The sequence below is a fragment of the Tauraco erythrolophus genome, chromosome 3, assembly GCF_009769465.1.
Source record: "Tauraco erythrolophus isolate bTauEry1 chromosome 3, bTauEry1.pri, whole genome shotgun sequence".
In the NCBI taxonomy this organism is placed as follows: Eukaryota; Metazoa; Chordata; class Aves; order Musophagiformes; family Musophagidae; genus Tauraco; species Tauraco erythrolophus.
The window spans coordinates 92,516,217-92,538,398 of record NC_141467.1 but is presented as its reverse complement, the minus strand read 5'-3'; the positions used below and the strand labels follow the sequence as shown (position 1 = coordinate 92,538,398).

The following is a 22,182-nucleotide window of genomic DNA, read 5'->3' as shown; positions in this document are numbered from 1 at the left end:
AGTAATGGCTAGAATACCAGCTCAAGGTCATGGCTATATTGTGCTGAATTTGGCCTAAAACAGGCAAATTCTGATTTGCATCTCAACTGAGGAATTTAAAATTCAGATAGATACAGAAAAAGTAAGAAAGAGATGACTGTTAATTTTACAATCACAAAAAAATACCCATATTTTTCAGTAGGACATGCTTTATTATAAACCAACTACATAGAATCATAGAATATTTTCAGTTGGAAGGGATCTCCAAAGATCATTGAGTCCAACTCCCTCCTCCTTGCAGGGCTACCTAAAACTAGATCATATGATCTAGTCCAGATGCTCCTTGAACTCTGGCAGGCTTGAAAGAAATTAACATCTCCATAAAGACACAGTACAACTGAGAAGAGTAGGGTCGCAGCTGGGAATGCAAAGTGGTGGCCAGTCTGAGCTGACAGCTCTCAGAAATTAAAAGATTCAATAAATAGAAAAAGCTTTAAAGACCTAACAGTCACATTGCTAAATGCACCACAATTGGACTCCCATTTTGGAAAGCATGGATACATCTCCCTTCAACATCTTGGGGTGTATTTTTGGGAGTGACAAATACATATTACTCGTAGATTATTTTCATAGATTAATCCTTCATAATTTCTACCAGAATTACAGTGTTAGTGAATGCTCAGAGTATATAGGTTAGTCAGGAAAATATTTTGCAGTTGTCAGGGTGTATCCAGCACCATGAAAACCACAGCACTTCACTGCGGGTGCTGGGAACCATTTTGCAGTAGCTGGGTGATGGGTACAGCAGCTGCTTTCCTAAGAAGCTTTGCCGTTTGAGGCCAGGGTGCTGTACGTGCCCAGCAGCTCAGCCCTCCGGGGGTGAAATCAAAGGCCGTGTTGGGGCAGTCCTGCCCCAAATATGTCTGCATGTTTCAGCCCCATTCCCACCCTAACATCTAGCCACGAATACTACCCCTTCCCACCAGTAGAAAAATACCCACAAAAAAAGGCAAAAAGCAGAACCAAAGACCAAGCCAGGCGGGATGGGACCTCTGGAGTGTCTCTGGTTCGGCCCTCCTCAAAGCAAGGAGAACTCCCAACAGATCACGTTTTCCTCTGATTTTATTTTCTGTTCCTGGCACATGCTGGCTAGGAGAGGGATTGAGAACACCCACGGAATGTCAAGGAGCCTGGGGACAAGGGGGGCGGCAGGCCACCCTGCCACAGGGGAGCGTCCGCAGGGTACAGTCTAATGCCATGCAGCTGCCCAGCCCCAATAGTCCCTTCCTGCTCCAGAGGCATTAGAGTTGCAGTCTTATAAGGGTCCCAGTCCACAGCACATAAAACTGGGAGATAAACCCTACCATACAGGCTTCACCTCTAAAGTCAGCAAGACCAGGGGCAGCCGTAAACGTGAACAGACCACTCAAAACTGTACCACCAAGTCCCACTGTGCCCCATTACTAGGCATTGTCAGCAGATGGCAGCAAGACTATAACCAAAATGTTTGTGAGGGCCACCAGCTGACAATCTTCCCTTCTGCTAGTAAATGTCACAGGCACTAGGTCTGGTTTTTTTACTGTCATGTCCCTTCCTGTAGGCAACCCGAGATGAGACCCAACAGGTCAATGCAGAGCTCGCTGAGCAAGATGCCACAGATCTGTATAAAGTAAGTGCAATCATGGAAAAATCCCTGTTTGCCCTGTGCTGTGCAGCAAGGGCCATCTCGGGGGTGACCAAACACAGCAAGTGCGGGGGCAATGGCAGGGTGAGGAGTGAGCCAGGGGGGCACAGACTGGAGCCTGGGGGGTGAAGGGCTCTGGCTGACTTTTTTGTCTCTATCATGAACAAACAAGTGCTTCAAAAAAATAACATGCAATCTGTAAGGCAGGAGAAGGCCGCTGGGGAACGGAGGAGCTGGCTTTCAACGTGGTCTTAGCGAAGAGAAGCTACAGTCAGCTGAGAGCTACTTTTCAAGCCTATGAGAAGGTGAGTTCATCTCTTCTGCGATGTGGGTTGCGCAGGGCCCGAGGTGTAGTTTGCAGACCCTACAGCGACATGTAGATCAGGCAATCCCTTATTTGCCATTTTAAAACTTCTGAATGCTTTAAGAATCTTGGAAAAATGTTTCTGTGCGACTGGATCCTGATCTTATGGAGAGACACATAGAGGATAAAAGCTGTATCTTCTGGCAGTGAAGAACCTATTCCTCTTCATAACCCACACAACATCTAGCCAAATAAATGTCTCTATGTCATTTTCTTCCCCCAGCTGCGTGACAGTGAGTGTCCCCACTCCTGCAGGAGAACCAGCAAAGGGACAGGTTTACAAACTCCTGCCCTGAAGCAGCATTTTGCTTTTCTGGTCTTTTTCTCTCCTTCTCCAAAGCAGAGCCTGACGAGGTCTCTCATCCTGATCCTCCTGCTTCACATGCTCACAATGGCTGGGCAGAGGCACATCTCCAGCCTCTGCCCCCGATGGTCAGACAGCCTGTGCAGGTACTTGGCTGCACTCTCCTCTGCCTCCAAGCATAAGGCAAAGTAGGCAGCAGGATCCTGGCTGTCTGGTACTTCTCCCTGTGTCACACACCAGAGACATTTTCCTCATGCTTGGACCTGGAACTGACCTCCACTGAGACCTCTCATCTGGAAATGATCTGTGAAAGTCAAAACAATGGGAGATCCAAGGTCCTGCTCCTGGCAGGGAGGTGGAAGCTCAGCAGAGACATTTAGTCTCAGGAGAGGGTCCCCCCTCCAGCCTCTGGCTCATAGTCCTGAACTTTCATAGGATGACTCTGAGTTCATCAGAAGATTGTAACTCTAGGCACTGAAGATGAAAAAAACTCCAGCCAAGGCCATACTTCAGCGTCAGCACAATAAGGAACCCATACTTGGAAAAATGTTTGCAGTTTAATCCAAGTTTTGGTTTGCTGCTGGCAGGAGAACAAAACCAGTCACTACTGATACTCCATCCCTCGGAGTGGCCCAGACCCTGGGGGTTCAGTTAAATGCTTTGATAGCCAAGCTACCTTGGTTTTTTGATTCCAAAAGCCAAGCAGATCAGGTTGCCCAAACCGATCCACCACATCCTGCCTGGCTGTATTTGAAGTAGAAGAGGGCCAAGATTAGAGCCATGCAAACATCAGTCCTTCTCTGCATTTGTAAAGATAAATAGGGCCGGATCTAATCCAGGTTGAGAGTTTGCAGAACATAAGCCCAAATCCTCAGAAGCTACCCCTTCCTGCCTTGTACCCGCGGTCTCCCAGCTCTGACCTAAAGATCCACTAAAGTCTTGAATCACTCAGGGCCATCCTGATAGGCAAAACAGAGCAAAGTAAAAGGCTTTGAGGTTCACGAAGTTCACAAAAGTCAGAATAAGCTCTGTTTTGAAGTGGCAGTTTGTTTTTCCCCTTTCCTACAGAATAATACAAAAACTTGGGAACAACTGCAGTGCTTGTAGACTTCTCCTGCGAAGCCAAAGACGATAAGTAACAAAACTTCATAGAGCTGGTAAAGCTCCAAAAGTTATCCTTTTTTGTGTGGGAGCCATCCAGAGCCTTTGATAGAGGGGTTAGAGGAAGCTCGAACAGTTTCTCCTGACTAAGGGTCACTCAAGAAGAAGCTGCATCTTCTTTGTCCGAGACGCCCTCAGATACATGTGACTGGTTGGTTTAGTTTGTCCACCTCTTAACTGTTGTGCCTTACCTGGCTGCATGGAATTACAGAATCATAGAATGGTTTGGGTTGGAAGGGACCTTTAAAGGTCACCTAGTTCAACTTCCCCTGCGATGAGCAGGGACGTTTTCAACTACATCAGTTTGCTCAGATCCCAGTCCTGACCTTGGATGTTTCCAAGGACGGGGCATCTTCTCTTGGTGCCAGTGGATCTGTGAGCGCTTACCACCAGAGGAGAACTTAATTTGCCCTTGAATTACTCCCTTGGAAAGACTCTAAAGGACTGAATTGGCCTTTGCCATTGGATCCTAAATCTGATGCTGATTTTATGGCAGTGGGATGACATCTACAGACAGAGGCTCTGATGACTCCTTTTTGTTGTCCTCATAGGTGTGTGGGAAGGACATAGAAGAATCCATTAAAAGTGAAACATCTGGAGATCTGGAGAAGGCTTATCTCACTCTTGGTAAAAAATAAAAAAAAAAAAATTGTTGAGAGCTTTCTTTTCTAGTTCTTGCCATGATCTGACATCGGTTGTTGAGGGTCTGTGTACAGCCTGGCGACAGACATCGAGATAGCCCTAAACTGAGCTGACATAGCCGCCAGAAAAAGAAGAGCCAGTTTTCAGTAGTGATTTGGACCCTTTGGTTTTAGTAATAAAATTAGCTAGACGTAGCTGCTTTCCATGCAGCTGAATTATTTGCCCTGTAACACAGGGTGGCCATCTCAAAGCCACCCTTGAGGCCATGGCTGTTGATAACTTCCAGAGGATGCCTGGGCATCATTGGAAGTGTGCTGGCCAGCCACCACAAAAATAAATTTTGTACAGGGTCCTCGACAGCTATTTAGCTTTGGAGATGACCATGACTGGTATTTAAGCCAGTGCCCTGGCGCTTGGTTAGCTTACTGATAATGCTGTTATCCATCTGGATCTGGGCTCTACCAAATCTTGCCCCTGTGAGCTGTGGAGTGACTGGCTACCCCAAAAATAGATGGAACTCCAGAGGGCAAATCCTCATTCTCATTCATTTCATTTTCACTACGGAATGGCAGAGTACTCAGTGCTGATCATATCACTGTGTAACACACTTAATGTACGACTCCATTCAGACTCCTCGACGTCTCCTTGCGTACTGATAGGGCATCAGTCACAGAATGACCAGCTCATATGTCAGAGCATAAACCCTATAGAGTTTCCTTTATTTCTTCCTTATTTATTTCCTTCTCATTGAAGATGTATCACAAAGTGTAAATATACAAGTATAACGAAGTCTCTTACTGTTTCCTCTAGTCAGCTGTGCCAAAGACTGCCCGGGTTACTTCGCTACACTTCTGCACAAGTCGATGAAAGGAGGTGGGACTGATGAGAAGACCTTGATTCGCATCCTTGTGACCAGGGCTGAGGTAAGGTACCCTGTGACCTGTAATACCTCACATCAGCTCTGGGAGAAATACGAATGTAGAGGGTATGGAGGGAGTCCTGGTAGATCACGTGCTCACTCAACCCATTTCAGCCCCATGACATCAGTGGTCACACTCTGCTTTTGTACCCAGGCAACTCTAATTTTGTTATTGCATCTATTTCTGTTTTCTAAAGAACTAAACCAGAAAGCATGCAGGCAATTTCAAGTGGAGTCAACAGTACCTGGTTAATACTAACCCATGGGGAAGTCTGGCCCCAATAAGATGTGTAAAAGTAAATTCCTAATTAAATAATAATAAAGCAGCAGTTCCCAAATTGAGAATTGTATCTAAATATATGTTGCCAATTCTCTCCAATTCCAGCTGGGAAAAACAGATGGGGAGGAGGGAAGTAAAATAAAGAGCCAAAGGAGATAGTTGTAATTTTAAAAAGCACAAAACTGCACAAGACATTTGAGATCTTAAACACAGTCTTTAAGTCTTCCTTCCTTGTAAGCTATGTAGGTTGTAACCCCAGGGCTGTTTCAGTCTCGAAGCAGAGGAGTAGTCGTTCACAGGGACGAGGAGAATGTTTCTCAATGATCGGAAGTATGAGAAATTAGGCTCCGGGGTAGTCTCTCTGTTAAGACACAGTCCAATCATGATAACATTTAAAACTCCCAGTGATAAATGTCAGACCCATGCCATGGGTGCCTTTTCACAGGAAAGCTCGAGACATTGGCGTTTAATTCTCCCCCCGTAGTAACCAGAAAACTACTTCTGTGGGTGGAACAAAACTCTCTTTTAGCCATGCTCCTGGAAGTGCCTCTATCCCTGCTTGCCACCACAGAGTAGCCTCAGGAGCTCGCAGCAGCCTCTGTGTTTGCCCAGTACCAAGGCTGTGCCCACGTGGCACCGCTGTGCACCAGGCAGAGATGCCCCCGGTCATCCCAGCACAGTTCTCCACACAGGTCCATACTCCTCTTTGCAGAGAGTGTCCTCTCACCACACCATCTGACATGGGCTTACCTCAAATCCAAATGCTTAGTGGAAAGTCCTCCAAGATTTTTAGACCTGCTTTCTCCTCTCCTCCTCCCACCAAGTACGGTGGACCTTGGATCAGACCCCAGGGGTCGTGGCAGGAGCAGGGCATGTTACTCAGAGAATGTCCCACTCTTCTAAAGAGGCTTTTGGTGTCTCCTCAGAGCGACCTGCCAGCAATAAAGGAGAAGTTCCAGCAAATGTATAAGAAGTCGTTAGCTGAAGCTGTCCGATCTGATACCTCTGGGGACTTCAGAAAGTTGCTGCTGGCTCTTTTGCACTAAAAAGCCATCAAGAATGAAGAGGCATGCTGAGCAGCCACCTCTTGAGTAGTTTCCAAAATAGCATCCAAAAAATGTGGCATTAGCACAAAGAAAAAAAATCCAATTTATTTTCTTTCCAGCTAGGAAATATGTTGCCAAGTAATGCTGGACATGAGGTTTATGTTATGGCTATCTTGCCAAATGTCCTTAAGCAATAAAGACATGTTAAGAAAACTAAATCTAAATTGACCTCTTTGTGTTTGCCTATGTGGAGGAATCTTCTGTCATTGTTTCTTCTGGGTAGATTTTCTGTCTTTCATTCTGAAGATTATCCCTGTTCTTTCCCCAATTTGATGGGTGCCATGTCATACTGTTACAGTCTTGCCAAGAGAAAATGGATAGTAATTTCTTCTCAGCCCATTATCACAGCTCTTTAAACAACCTGAGGGCTGTGAATTAATGATTTAAGTCAGGCCCTGATTAAAATCCTTCTATTAATGGGGATGGTTGGAACGATTGCCCTGTCTGTGAGTTGGCCTCTCAGCACAGTCACCTCCTAAGTTATCCCATGAAGAAGATAAAGAGCTGCAGTCCCCATCAGCATCACCTCCTGGGATATGGTGCAGGAGCATAGCTGGGGAAGAGATGAGGCTTCATGAGGTGGACCTGTTAACTAGGGAAATGCTATTCCCACAAAGGCAGACATGGGCCTCAGGACAGCTGCATGGTCTCCATTCTTGGAGGTTTCCAAGATCTGACTGGATAAAACCTTGAGCAACCTGGTCTGATCTCATGGCTCACCCTGCTTGAAGGTTGAACTAGAGAGAGGTTGAACTAGAGGCCAGCAGAGGTCCACTCCTCCCTGAATTACCCTAAAATCCTATAATCGTATGAGAGAAGATGTAGATGAGAAATAACATGACAGGTCCTGACAAATGAGAGAGAGAAGAGTCTGGGTCAAGGTGATAGGCTTGTGAGTGTTTCTCTGTGTCGGGCCCCTTCTTCCTTTTGAGTGTGTCGCTCTGCAATGAGAAGGGTCTTTCAGACCTAGATCCTCTGAGATATGATGGCTGATGGTGTCTCAGTCCCACTGAAAACAGTATTTCTGAAGCACTGGACCTTTTTCTACCTGCTTGTATCAATGTCACAGCAGTCGTAACCAGGCGTCTAGTTACAGCCTGTAAAGAAGGGGTACAATAAATGGGAAAGATGGAGGGCTTTTAAGAAGGATATCTGTGTGTCACACAGGTGTAACAGGATGTTCCAGCACTTTAGAGGCCTGATCGCCCTTTGGCAACATTCCTAGCAACCTAAAAACACCAGAGGCAGATCCTGAACCTGCAATGAACCGTCTGATTCCAGATTTGGCTTTATCAAAGGCATTTTAACGTTCAGACCCAGCAAGAGCGGAGCAGTAAAAGATCTGCGTATCTCCTTGTTGCTGTTGCCATGGGGCTTTTGTAACCAGAGACTACAGAAAGAATAGATGAATAATCTACTTAGGTATCCGGTGTTCCTGGCGATATTTTATCCTCCAGAGGTCACACTGTATGTTCAGTCCAAGATAAGCTGGCAGGTGCCCATTCTCAAATGAGGAAGTTTGAAGAAAAAGCCAGAGGGTGTCTGAAATGCACATGAAGGAGCTGGTTTAGGCAAAGGATTTGTTTTAAAATATTCAAACAAGAGTGCCCAAAGCTGTATGACTGGTTCCTGTGAAACCTCTAAAAGCTCAGCACACTTTAAACCCAGCTATGTCCTTATTTAATGTGAAGAGCATAACTTTGGCAGCCAAATTTATTTTTGCCTGAAGACTGTTTTAATTAACACTAGTAGGTCATTCTAACTAAAGAAGGAAGAGTACAATTGCTTTCATCTTAATCTTTCACTCTTTAATTAGAGATTGGCCTGAAACCAAGCCAGGAGCCCACATATCTTCACACCCACACATACTGGGCCAAAGTAATTATTGAATTACATGCTGTATCTCTCTATCTGTACACAATACATACACTTGCAAAGCTGTTCTGTGTCTCCAATGCTGTCAGAGTAAAACTTGTCCCTGTTCCTCTCTAACAAAAGTTTAGGTCAGGGATCCAAAAATCAAGTTCGCATTTCAAGACCAGTGTCTACAGATGTAGTCTGTTACCTTGCCTACAAAATCAGAACCAAACCCAGGTTCAATCAGGTCTTAAACTAAACCTTAGTTTAGAATTAAATATTACACCAATGTGAACGACAGCTGTGGTGATAGGGCACTCGGAGAAATCATGTTTGCTGAAAAGCTAAATAGAAAATGTGTAATGCAATAACGATAGAGGAATGAGAGAGAAGGATCATAAGGGTATCTGGACTTAAAGAATAGGAAGAAGACCAGATAGTTGGCAACTAGTAGCAGCAGAAGGAAGTTAGCAGGCTTCTCTGTGGGCAAGAGGCAGCATTTGCAAGTTGCATCAAAGGAAATTCCTATAAGACACACAGAAAAAAATCTTCACCAAGGAGAGTGGTTCAAGACTGGAGCAGGTTGTCCAGAGAGGTTGTGAAATCTCCGTCTTTCAAGATTTCCAAAACTCAACTGGACAAGTCCCTGAGCAACCTGATCTAACTTTGAGGATAACTCTGCTGTGAGCAGGAGATGGCACTAAGTGAGCTCCTAGGGGGTCCCCAATCCAATCTTCTCCTGACTCTAGGAGAATTAGGTAGATTTTGAGCAGGAGACTACACCTGGAAGTGCCGTGTGGAATAGTCATTTTATTTCTGTTGCCTGAAGTAACACGAAGGACTTCACCTTATTGTCACGTACGATTGTCTATCCATTCCCCATATTCATGCTGGATTCTGTTTACTTTTCGGTGTCTTCTCTGCTGCTTGCTAGCTTGGGAAGTTTCATTGCCTTCAGTGAACTCAAGATGCCAACCAGCGAGGTAGAGGACAGGGTCAAAGGGCTGTTTTCCCAATCTGGTGAAGCAAATAGTAAATCCATTCTGGGCTCCGGCTGAGCACAGCAGGACTCGGGGAGGCTGTTTCAGTGGGGAGTACCAGGATGCGTCCAAAACCAGGTGCTGGGTGTGGGGAAACATTTCCTTCACACGCCTGGCCCAGACATCACATGTGGAGGTAGGGTTCCTGGTGGTCTTATCAGCTGGGTGAGATACAGACATACGTGTGGAGTAGAAAGATCCCCATCCATGCTATCTCTTGATAGTAATCTACTAGTATAGACATATCTTTGCTCTTTCAATGTACATATTCATTGTATATATTTACATGCATGTGTAAATATGCAATGCATAAATCTAATAATTCCCCAACACATTAGTCTTCCTTTCTGCTCCTGTATTTCTCTCCCCTCCAGTTTTCAATAAGCAAAATGATGTTGGGTGCCCATCTTACCCTGGTCAGGTCCCACCGACCAAGCTCACACACCAGGGGTCATGCTGCAGCAAGAGAGGCCATATAGGACATACTGTTCTAGGATATGCCATGAAAAATGGTTTCTAGTTTGTTTATAAAGGAAATTCTAACTAAGCAGTGCTGATGTGCGCATTTGGCTGGAGATGTGTCTGAAACCATAATCTCTGGGAAAGAAAGGAGAGAGAGTTGTAAAGCAGGCAGCAGGAGCTTCATTGCTTGGGAGCCTTGGCCCTGATGCACGCAGCATCCCAGGCAGTGCTGGTTGCTCGCCCAGTCTGGGCTGAGGGCTGTTACCCCAGCCAGCCACACTGCTGCTTGGGGCATCTTCCTGTCCTCCCCAACTCATGGCATCTGATTAACTATGATCCCTGTAATTGTCTCTTTTTTACAGTGAGGAATGTTAATCCTGGGTTTTGTTCCCTCTCCCAGTTTTATAAAGACAATAATAAAGAATATTTTTTCTTGTTCCTCTGTCTATTTAGACTGCAAATTTCGGGAAAGAGATGATATCTCTCTTGATAGCTGTGGGTGCTGGTAGTCATCAAGGCAGTGCGCGTAACACTGAATGAGCTCAGTGAAGTCTCTGCCTTCAACAATCATTTTTCCTTATCCATATTTGTTCATTTTCACCTGAATTGTAATAGGATCAGCGTATGAGTTTTAGAAGATGCCTGACATCACCAATCTTCTCTGTGCACCTGTCTGCTGGCCGATTAGATTACAGCTTTTTTCCGCTCTGTTGCTTAGTGCATGATAATAGCCATTTCATCATCCCATTTCATTAAAACATAAGAAGAGCTGATCTGGGTCAGATCAAAGGTTCAACCATCCTGATTCCAAAACGGAGCAATCACAAACACCTAAGGAGCAAGAGCAGAAGGAGCAGGGTGAGTATAAGGCATTGCAGCAAAGTGGTCGCTCTTTGGTAGACATTTCCATTTTCTAGAAACTGGCCCTTGGTGGAGTTCATACAGCAGCAGCTGCAGAGTCGCTGTTTTTAACAGCCCCCGATGGCTCCAGCCTCCCTCAAGGGCTACGGGGGACCTGCAGCATCACGTCTCACAGTGCTGTTGGGTCACATAACCTGTGAATGAGCCCACTTTCCCACTGGCACATGGTGTTCAAATCAGCCCGTTATCCATGCGACATCCCACTCCTGTCGTTAATGCAGTACTCTGTCGTCCCAAAAAAGACTGCTCAGACCGTGTTCGGTGAATAGCATGCCAATCTAGAAAACCTGCCTCAAGAATTCATTCAGAAATAGACTTTCTCAGACAAGTTACACCATCTCACCAAATAAACAGCTCTTCCCTCTCACCAGGGGTCATGCTGCAGCAAGAGGGGCCATATAGGACATACTGTTCTAGGATATGCCATGAAAAATGGTTTCTAGTTTGTTTATAAAGGAAATCCTAACTAAGCAGTGCTGATGTGCGCATTTGGTTGGAGATGTGTCTGAAACCATAATCTCTGGGAAAGAAAGGAGAGAGAGTTGTAAAGCAGGCAGCAGGAGCTTCATTGCTTGGGAGCCTTGGCCTTGAATTGGCAGGGACCTGTGCGGGGACTCAGCAGGGAGCAGCAACCCCCCCGAGAGCAATAAGCTATTTAAACAGCACACGCTGTACTCTGGGTTAGCAGTTTGCATAACTGTGCAAAGCCCTCAAGCCTGGGATCTTCTAAATACATGCCACATTTATCAGTATCTAAAGCAGAAGAAAGTCCCACCTACCCCTCCCCGAGCGCATAAAACAGTGTCATTAGTGAAGTCAGAGAGCATCATTTGTTTCTTTAAGGGTTAAAAAAATAATCCACAGCTACTGCCAGGAAGAGGCAGAACTAAACAGGCAGCAAAGAGTTAGAGCCAGAACAGAGATATAAAGCTAAATCAATCATCGAAACGGGCCGCGACGAGAGTATATACATACAGAGCAAGAAAGAAAGGGAGAGGGCGTTTTGTTTGGGTAGCTAATGTTCCCTGGACGAGCAGAGGGAAATTCTCCTTTGCGTTTTTAATGCCACTCTAAATATTTATAGCAAGATCATGGCCAGCTGGTGAGGCAGCAGCAGCGGGGAGCAGAGAGGAGAGGGCGCGTTTTCCCCAACATCATCCTCTGGGTCGTCTCTGTAGTTGAGGAGAGAGCAGAGACCACACGTTGCCATGTTTACCCTCAGAGTGACTCATCTGCAGGAGTCAAGTCCAGTGGCTCCTGCCCTTGCCCTCCCTTACCTCGCCTGGCTGCTCACACACGTGTGTGCACGGACACACACAGATTGTGCAGGATGGGAAGATGTCACCATCTCCAAAAAGCTATGCCGGCCCCACTCCGCCCTGTCTTCTGCAAGAGTCTGGGCCTTCAGGGTTTTGCCTAGCCTTTGGGCATTCCACCATGTTGTTACACTGCATGGAAAAGTCTCTGGGAAAGGCCATGTATGGCATGACCTGTGATGCAAAGCTGCTGTTTTTGGAGTAACAGGCTGCCCCCGTCTCTGCAGTCTGCTGGGACACGGGCGTGGGGGCAGGAACACACGGAGGGCTGCAAACACCAGCGTGGCATGGGAGTTGACATAAGGGCACGGTGGCTCCCAATGAGTTTCGCTCCTCTGCCTCGCTGTAACTAGACGCAGACATGACTCACCCGTGAGCTTTGGCTTCGAAAATATGAGAAGGAGTTCTGCTTTAACCTTGTGTTTCCCTGTGGTAGCGATGCTTAGGAACGCCGTTTTGGATTCAGTCCCATCCCAGAACAAAGGGAGGAATTTCAGCAGAGATGATGGGCCCAATCCAGTTACTCAGGCATGGGCAGCCAATGCCATTTTTCTTGAAACATCCAAGAAATTGGCACAGATCTGGGACACATCGCACTGGACCTGCTGGAGACCCCAGTTGGGGGCCAGCTGGGGTTATGGAGGACGAGGTGCTTGACTGATCCCAGCCCTGGGGATGGATTTAGACTCATCATAATAAATACCTACATGGGAGTGTTAAACATGGATATCTACATGTGAGTGAGGCAGCTGAGCACCTGTGGAGACTCAGCAGTGCCTGGAGGACTGTTCACCTGCCCAAATATAGGTGGCACTTACTGGTGACCTGAATAACTCATCGGACTCAGTTGTACTGGCTGCAAAAGGAGCTCGGACACCTTGTTCACGTCCAGGCATCTGCAGTTAGAGACCCCACTGAGGTGCCGGCCCTGGGAAGCTGAGTGTCCCCCTGGGACCTGCCACCCTGCGACCCTGGTTTTCAGTTTGCTGCACTCACTTCAGCAATCTGCTCCAGTCCTCCCACCCATAACGCTGAGCTTCCTCCAGCCCCCTGCTCAAGAAGTTCTTTGCTAAGGGTTCCAGAGAGCTGACATCTACACAAAAGGCCACAATCTGGTTATTTTCTATATGAAATATCAAGTGGCATCATAAAATAAATTGTTCCGAGACTGAATTTTGTTCTCTGCTTGGCAGAGGTAGCCAAGCTTTCCCTGCCCACTTTGGGGCAGCCCTGGGTATCAGCATCTCCCACCAGACTGCAACGGGCTGACACTCCCCACATATCTCCATAAGGTGGAAACACAGTCCATCCCACCAGGGTCCCCGGAAGCCCTGCTCTCTGCCTCTTCCTCCATGAAAGTACGGTGACTGCGCACTACCTAGCGCAAAGCATGGCAGACTGTTTACAGCCTTCTAGAGTTCCCAGGCACTTTAGGACAGGGTCCTGCCACTGTTTCCAAATGGACAGCCAGGACTTTTATAAATGAACTTTCCTCTCCGTGTCTATTTATTATACATAAACATTTGCCAGAAAAACACCACTCGGGCATGCTCAGTGCTGGCCAGGTCATTGCAAAAGGCAACGGCGGCGTCACATGTGATAACAGCGAGAAGCCCGCGTGCGCCTATTCTTAGCGCTGGAATGTACACAATGCCCCACCGCCTCGCCGCTCCTGCGCACAGCTCCCGAGAGCAGCAAAAGTGGCTTCAGAATAAACACGTCCAGAAATCACCCTCTATGAATCACTTACCTACTGAAAGAAACGTCCTGTGGGTTTATAGGTTTTTATCCAGGCTCTAGCTATGGAAAATCTCAGCAGAGAATAAACGGCAGAGAGTAAGTGCATGCAGTGAAGGACAACAGAAGGTAAACGTTTCTACCCTACCGTTTCACTGCAGGTTGAGCAGTTAGCCATGACAATAGATACTCATCATGTTGTTCTGCCTGGCACTTAATTTAGTCATTGTGTGTCTGATTAATATAAAAAACCCCACAGCTAAGCAGAGTTAATAAATAACCGTTTTAATGCAGATTCCCAGTCTCTAGGGTTTCGTCTGCCCTACTGCAGAGTTCAGCTCTGCCAGATTTACATTCTTTGGGAGTGACTAACTCTAGGGGAAAGAGGCGCAAGCTACTAAACTGCTAATACTTTAAAATAGTGAATAAATGTCTAAGCGCATTTATTCAACGTGATTAAAATGAACAAAGCAATTGCTTCAGCCGTCCAGCTTTCATCCCAAATCAGTGAGATAACTTCAGTGCTTTTGCTTCTTGCCAGGGACACAGGCAGTGCTGGCCTCGGAGCTGCAACCTATCTGATAACTTTATGAAAACTTTAAAGGGTCTTAGTGACCTTTTAGCTTCTTTATTATTTTCCCACTGTGCTTAACCCGTGTTCCATTTTTATGCATAACAGTGAATGGATATTTAGAGCAACATCAAAGTCCCGATTTGTTCCCTTGGAGCTGGATATTTCAATAAAAGTTGCTAAGAATCTGGTTTTTTCTGCCAAGTCCAGAATTCATCTCTCTCCTATTTTGCTATGGAGGATGGATCCACTGAGGAGTTTCTCTTCAAAGACCAGGACTTCTCCTCCGAACTGCTGAGGCAGCTGAATGTTCTGCGGCAGAGCGGGATGCTGACTGATGTTACCCTCTGCTCTGGGGGCTTCGAAATCCCCTGCCACCGAAACGTGCTGGCTTCCAGCAGTCCATACTTCAAGGCAATGTTCTGTAACGACTTCAGAGAGAGTCGCCAGGCTAAAGTCATCCTGAAGGGCATCGATGCCGAAATTTTGGATCAGATTATCCTTTATGTTTACACAGGGGAGATTCTTATATCTGCTGAGAATGTCCTGTGCCTGTTGGAGACGGCCTCCATGCTGCAGTACGCTAAGCTGTTTGAGGCCTGCTCTGCCTACCTCCAAGACAAGCTGACTCCTGACAACTGTCTGAGCATGATCAGACTGGCGAAAGTCTTGAACTGCCAAAGCCTGAATAAGAAAGCCAAGGCTATGGCTTTGAAATGCTTTCCTGAGGTGGCCTCTTCTGAGGACCTGAAGGACCTTTGTCCCTTGGAGCTCATTGATTACCTTGGGGACGATGAGCTCTGCGGGGAGGAAGAGCAGGTCTTTGAGACGCTGATGGTCTGGATCCGGCATGACCTCCAGGCGAGACAAGGCTACATCCAAGAGTTGTTCAAGAAGGTCCGACTTCAGTACGTCCATCCAACTTTCCTCTTCCACTTCATAGCCAATGACTCCCTCGTTCAGTCCTCACCCACTTGCAGGAGCATCCTTGAGTCAGCCCGGAGACATATGTTTTCCTTGTATAGCACCAACGCACCTGACATCAAGCCCATGCTGCATGTTCCTCGCAGGTACTCCAACCAAGAGTTCCTCATCATCATTGGTGGCAGGAAGAACAGCCAGCAGACAACGAGGGATGTCCTGCTGTATGATGACAGGACGAAGCAATGGCTAAGCCTAGCCAAGCTTCCCATGCGCCTGTACAAAGCCTCTGCAGTGAGCTTACACAGCAATATTTATGTACTCGGAGGGATGCCTGTTAGCAACAAGAAAAGCCCGGTCAGTGATAATATTTACATTTATTCCCTCAAACTCAATCAGTGGAGACTGGTTGAGCGCATGTTAGTTCCACGTTACTCCCACAGAAGCTTAGCATATAAAAATTATATTTTATCATTCGGTGGAATTAGTGAAAACCAGGAAATCTTGAATTCTGTGGAAAGATACGATAGCATCTACAACACCTGTGAGAGCATGGCAAACATGCCTGTGGCCGTCCTTCACCCTGCTGTTGCTGCCAAAGATCAGAGGGTCTACCTCTTTGGGGGAGAAGACATCATGCAAAATCCTGTCCGGCTGATCCAGGTAATGGTCAGTCCTGCTTGTTGTAGGCAATTTCTTCTAAGGTGTTCAGCAGTTCATCACTCTCCTGAGGAAATAAAACCCCCAGAAAAACCTTATTGTGAGTTGCAGCAAGAGCCAGGATGAGTCAACACATGGCTTCAGGGAAGTCTTGTCTGCAATGAGCATTGCAACTCTTTCATTTTCCCTCTTTGAGTGTTTTTCAGGCACAAGTCCTGAGGTACTTGTTTGGGTGTCAGTCAGCTCTGCCGCTGGTGGGCACTAGGGCCAGGGCTGCTGCAGGTGATGCTATTGGAGGTAGTGGCTGACCCCTTGCCTGGCTTTCTGCCTGTAGCCAATCTCACCGAAATCAGTGCTTTCCACTTGGCAGCCGAGGCAGGGTCTCAGCCATGCACCTGCTCGCTCACAGCGAAAGCAAAGATTTTAGATCATTAGAGCGATCAGATTCTCACTCATCAAAGGGTCGGGCTTAAACTGACAGTTATTTCGTATAAACAGTTGTGTTAAAAATGTGGCTCCTGCCACATGTTGCTGGCTCTCTGCCTGCTTTCAGCGGTTACACTCTATTAGGAGGAAAAATACATGAAATCCTTTCTTATCTGATTTAATGCTTTAGCAATATCATAGTGTTACTTTCCCCACGGGTGTTTTTCACTGGTTTCGGTGTTCTAACTAAGAAGACTCGTTAAAGGCCAAGATGGCAGCCAGCACATGAGCAGTACTTCTTTACGGTGATAACGCTACCTGATTATGAGGGGGAAGGAAATGTATTTATCAGTTAGCGGGGAGATGTCCTCAAGATATTTGCTGTATTAAGAAGCGGATGATGCGACATAAAAGTGCATCACCCAGATGCAGGTGACTGAGTGAGCGTCATCTGGCAACGTCTGTTTTTCTCACATATTATTGATGACTTGGATACCACTCTAAGCCCCATCGACAAGTCCCTTTGCCGATCTGAGTGCATACCAGCCACCAGCACAAATATAGCAGCTGGGCAAACACGGTGGCTGCCAGCAGAGCTAGGTGAAGTTGAGGTTTGTTTGCCCAGGAAATTGCTAAGGCTGAGGCAGGAATCCACAGAATAACTGGAAAATTAAATGAAACAGCTTGCACTTTGGGAGAGCATTATCCAGGAGTTACAGTGATTCCATGGCCATGCAAAGACAGCCGAGAAGCTTGCATATGGCAGACACGCTCTGCCTTAGTGTGTGTGCTAGCATCTCCTGAGCAGGCAAGCCTGGAGAACTAGAATGCTTTCCAAGGGGACATACTAGGAAAACAAGTGGGTAAATTCTCAGATTTCCAGCAGTTCAAGCCAGAGGATTGCATTCATTAGGACAAAATAAAAACCGTAAGTTCCTCTGTAATTACAATTACCAGTTAAAATGCAACATAAACAGCTGTGTGTGTATCATTATTTATTTGTCAGGTTTACCATGTCTCCAGGAATACGTGGTTTCGGATGGAGACCAGAGTGGTGAAGAATGTCTGTGCACCAGCTGTCATGATTGGAGACCAGATTATCATCGTAGGTGGTAAGGGCTCTGCTTCACCCTTCCTTCCTCCTCCCCCTGCCCAGCTCCTGTGAGATTTAGCAGCCTTCCTGCTTGGGGTGCTCCCTCCAAAAGCACATGGAGCTTGGGAAGGAAAGGAGGAGTGTGCCTACCCTCAATATACGTCTTATGGGGTTTCATGGCCATGGAAGTGGGACAAGTTCTCCACAAGGCATCCTCTTACTCCAAGTAGCATGACCTGGGTGGTGGAAAAATATGGAAAAGCCGATGCAAGTTACTGCTCTGCAGAAGAAGGGAGGAAGCCAAGGGCATGGGGGTCCTGCTCCTCCCATGCTGACTCACAGCCTGGCTCTCCCTGACTGTTATTCTTGGAAGGGTGGAGAGACTGGTTACCATAAGGCGGTGGACAGCTTGTTGGGATGGGTGGGCTACAGGGCTACGAGGAGCCAATTGGTCCTGTAGCTGCCTCCTGGGGGTAATTGTGAAACGTCCTGAGAAGAGAGTGAAACACTCGGAGAGGGGAAACTTCTCAGTGTCTTTTTCAGCCTGAGGATGAGTGTTCTGGCACTTTGATGGATCATCGTCATTGGTAGTTTGGCACTCTACAGTCTTTAATGCAGCTCCCCTGAGCACAGGCTGGCATGTGTTAGATTATTTAAGGGAAAATGAGACTTAGGGAAGCTTTAGCAGAGCAGAGGACTGAACCCAAATCACACAGGACTCAAACATGGTATCATCTTCAGCATGAGGCCACTGCTCCCCTTTTCAGTGAGAATAGGGGAGAGCTGAATCAAAAGGTCCAAGACTATCAGGCTCCTGTGTAGCAGATCACCCTATCCTCAGACAACAGTGCTCAAATACAGTATTTTCAACTCTCTTATCTTCAAATGCATTAATTTGAAGGGCCTGTATTGACTCGTCTGCTGCTGCTGAGTTTAACTTATCAATTTATTTTTATTTATCTAACAAAAGCCACAAAAATTCCTGTTAACTTTAAACATCTTTCATTTTGCTTGAAAGTAGAGAGATTCACTATGGTCAGATTTTATTTACCAGCTTCCATGCCAAAACATTGGCCAAACACTCTTACTTTATCAACAACAGTAAAACCTACAAAAATAACATTCTATCTTAAAAATATCTTTTGTCACATTTCAGGTCCTCTTTGCATGTCTAGTCACATCACAAAAAGGGGGAGTGGGCTGGCCTAAGCAAGAAAGGCTTTGATTTTTGTTAGGGAAAGCATCTTCAAAGCCTGCAAAACACGGCCCAAAGCAGTTTGTTTGCCATGGGCACTCTTGATTATCTACAAGGATACATGGGCAAGGTACTGCTGGGTACCAAGCTTCCACACCTCCATTGCTCCTGGGCAATAGCCCTGGTACCAGCCCTTACCTCTCAGCAGATGGGAGGTTGCATCACCCCTCAGTGGAAGAACTGTCCATCGGATCACTGGCATGGTGGCCAGCACAGTCATGGACCTGAGGGCTTCGGGAGTGGAGTGAGCACTGATGGCACTGTGCTATTGAGAACCCAGCTCCATTCCACAGACAGCTACAACTCCAACCCAACAAACCCAACAGGCATTGTGGCTCCCTTCCCATGTGCCATTGGTTTCTATATTTCTCAGTGAAGCTCTAGGAGTCTGTTGGTAAAAGAAATGTTTTGGGATGTTTGAAGGCACATGAAGAAAACTGCAAGCTCCAACTGTGTTTGACAGGTTGCTTGCCTGATCTGATGGGTTTTATGGTGCTTGTTGAGCCTTGGCTGCCAAGGTGCTATGAGACAGGGTGAGGACAAACAGGAAGGGCAGACAGATAGACAGGCATTCTCGTGACATATCATCACTTCCCAGCTTAGGTATCTTAATTCTGCCAAATTATTTACAAGATTTATAGGTTTTACTGAAGGCTAGCAGGAAATATATCATCATTCCTTCTGATGGCCATAAACTCTAATTCCCATCTGTCTCTTCCACTTCTCTGGCTTTCCATTTAGGGTATACCAGAAGAATAATTGCTTATGATACAAAAGGCAACAAGTTTGTTAAATGTGCAGACATGAAGGACAGACGAATGCATCACGGGGCCACTGTCATCAAGAACAAGCTGTATGTCACAGGAGGACGGTGTCTCACTGCGGACAATGTCATCGAGGACTTGGATTCCTTGGACTGCTACGATCCAGAGACTGACACATGGACACCAAAGGGAAAACTGCCACACAAACTCTTTGACCATGGGTGCCTTACAGTCCAATGTGTCCCCTGTTCTAACCTTCTCTAAATGACTTTCGATACTTCCCAGCATGTTTTATGCTTTCCTTCTGAGAAAGGACACACCTTGCTCTGCAGAGAGCACATGGGGAATCCTCATGTGGTCTCACAAACTCCTGACCTTGAAGACATCAACAGCATCAGTCATTCCCAGAATGCTCTGCCAGAAAGATCATGAGCTTTGTGCTCATGCCATATTCACCTGACCAGTGTTGCACGTGGTGCCGCTAAGTCCCGCCCAGAGGCCTTACCCAGAGTCTCAGCAGAAAACAGGAAAAAGATACTGGGTAAGAACCTGGTGCAGGATTTGGCTTGGTACGGACTTCACAATGAAAGGTGAATAGGAGTGCTGGTATCTCCAGGGAAAGTAATGTCTGGGTGACCTGCACTTGTTAGCATGCAAACTCAGCTGCACGCCACGGCCCTTTGCTGCTCGGCGCTGACCAAGCTTGCCATTTCAAGTGATGGGAGCGTTTAGAATAGGAAGCCCCAGGTTCTAGCCTTGTAGCCAGCCCAGCAGCAGCTGCCTGCATTAGCTACAATAGTCATCTCAATAAAATTTTGATGTTCCTACCATCAAATTAGAAACTAGTAAAAGGCTGATGCTTTGATGTGAACTCTTACATTGTGACAAGACACAGATTTGACTTTTCTGAGCTACCACTCTTTCACAGCCCAGGGAAGATTTTTTTTTTCTGTCTGCCTGCTCTCTGAAGGAGCAGGAGAAGGTGGGATGGAAATGAAGGTTTTCTGTGTCGTCTTTTTCAAGGGATCTGGTTTTGCAGGGAGCTTGCTTCTCCATTTGCATCGGGGATAGCAGTGGTGTTAGTTAGGAAGCCCTTTGGCTGATGGTATTCCTGAAATCTGGAATAGCAGAGAGGACACATGGAGGAAAGGGGATGTAAAAGAGAAGTATTTGGGAGGAACAATTTATTTTTTTCCCTCTCTCCTCTTTCCAAACCGCTGGAAAACGGCGATGAGAGAAAGCCAGTGACAGGAAACCAGCTTTCCAAGAAGAGCAAGTCTAAGTCTGCCACTTGGCAAAGCACCTCTGGCTCCACCAATATTTTTGTGGGGTTCTGCCACTAAGTGCATATTTTTAAAGGGAGGGGATTAATGATCAGATACTGAATAGGATGTGAACTGCTGTTAGGTCACCAGCCTTGGTAAGTTTGCTGAGATAGCAAGGAGCTTTAAAGAGAGCACTGATGACCATCATCCAGAGAAAGGATGGCAGAAACAACACCTCTTTTTCCTCATATTTGAAAGAAAGTGGGACTTTTCCAAGGGTACCGGGTGGCATGAGGAAACCACAGTCAACCTTCCTCTTCACAGAAGGCTGCACAGCCATGTGGTCACCACCGCACTGCAGGACACCAACCCCGACCACTGAGATCCCCTCCCGTAAATCTGTATTTGGGACTAGAAGGGTGACAGAAATAGTTAACGAAGTGGGGGACTGGAAGGAAGAATTGCATATCAACTGCTTTAACAATGCGAAATAAAATGGTTATTGTTTGTATGAGCTTTGTGTTCAGGAGCCCCATTGTTCCCTCTGCATTGTTGATAAACGGAATTGGTTTTGTACCAGCGGTTTTTGCCAGAGTTTCCTTCTAAGGATCTGAGTAAACCTGCAAAAAATGAGTGGGAACCCAAAGTCATCTCCCAGCTCGGAAGCCTTTGGCTACATTTCTCCTCTGTCTTTCAGTCTAGATCATCATCTCCTCCCCGTGTAAAGCAGGGCTAAATAATGGCACTTGCCAAATTGGACCGGAGCAGTGATTCATTCTGCTTCATCACAGGCCAGTTCCAGCTCTCTGGAGAAAGAAGCCTTGTCATGGCCAATTATGGAAAGTCTGCCCCGGGGAGATGTTTATTCCTAACCCCTCAGCGCTGCCTTCCCAAACTCCTTCCTGTTGTGATCCCACTCAGCTCCAAAACTCCAGGAGACGCCAGTTGCTGCCATGCATTTTAGCTGACACAGATTCCTGCCAGGCTCGTGACTGTACCCAGAACCAAGGAAAAAAAGCTGACTTGGGGCCATAACCCCATGTTTGCAAACCATTTCCACAGTCATTGGTTTATGCTTGGAAGCAAACAGATCTTTTTAATTCCCGTATCATATAACTAGTGATTTTCTCAGCATTCATGCGGGGACCAAATAGTACCTTGCAGAGCTGTAGCTGGGCAGAAAATGGAGAGTGCAAAGAGGCATGGTTGCAGCAGCACTGAGCACAGCATCCTTCCCCTGGCCCTTGGGGAGCCCTCACATCATTCCCAAGCCCTTGGAAATGCCAAGAGCTATGGACAGCTCTGCTCTGGCTTGAGATCTGTGCTCCTTCCCTTCACAAACTCCTCACCTCATGCCTCTAATTCAAAGAATTTTGGTTTGCTGGGCAGTAAAACAAACAAACAAAAAAGCCTGGTGTCTGATAGACTTCTGTCTGGTGGTCAGTTGGCTTTGAT

At 46.5% G+C, this 22,182-nt stretch overlaps 2 protein-coding genes across 3 annotated transcripts in view; both read left to right on the top strand.

Moving 5' to 3' along the window:
- The window catches only part of ANXA13 (annexin A13), a 29,221-nt gene extending 22,842 nt beyond the window's left edge, over positions 1-6,379 (top strand). The window contains exons 8-12 of the mRNA XM_086609556.1: positions 1,580-1,648; positions 1,867-1,968; positions 4,044-4,119; positions 4,945-5,057; positions 6,260-6,379. Coding sequence (XP_086465682.1) covers positions 1,580-1,648; positions 1,867-1,968; positions 4,044-4,119; positions 4,945-5,057; positions 6,260-6,379 — 480 coding nt within the window. The remainder of the gene's footprint in view (positions 1-1,579; positions 1,649-1,866; positions 1,969-4,043; positions 4,120-4,944; positions 5,058-6,259) is intronic.
- Positions 6,380-14,577: 8,198 nt separating this feature from the next.
- Positions 14,578-19,726, top strand: KLHL38 (kelch like family member 38). Of its 2 annotated transcripts, XM_086609554.1 has the most exons (4): positions 14,578-15,946; positions 16,957-16,961; positions 17,357-17,462; positions 19,440-19,726. In XM_086609554.1, the coding sequence occupies exons 1-4, from the start codon at positions 14,578-14,580 to the stop codon at positions 19,724-19,726; spliced, it is 1,767 nt and encodes a 588-aa protein (XP_086465680.1). The 2 variants fall into 2 exon arrangements, with proteins under 2 accessions (XP_086465680.1, XP_009976503.2); XM_009978201.2 differs by lacking the exon at positions 16,957-16,961 and having other exon boundaries at positions 14,578-15,927.
- Positions 19,727-22,182: the final 2,456 nt, after the last annotated feature.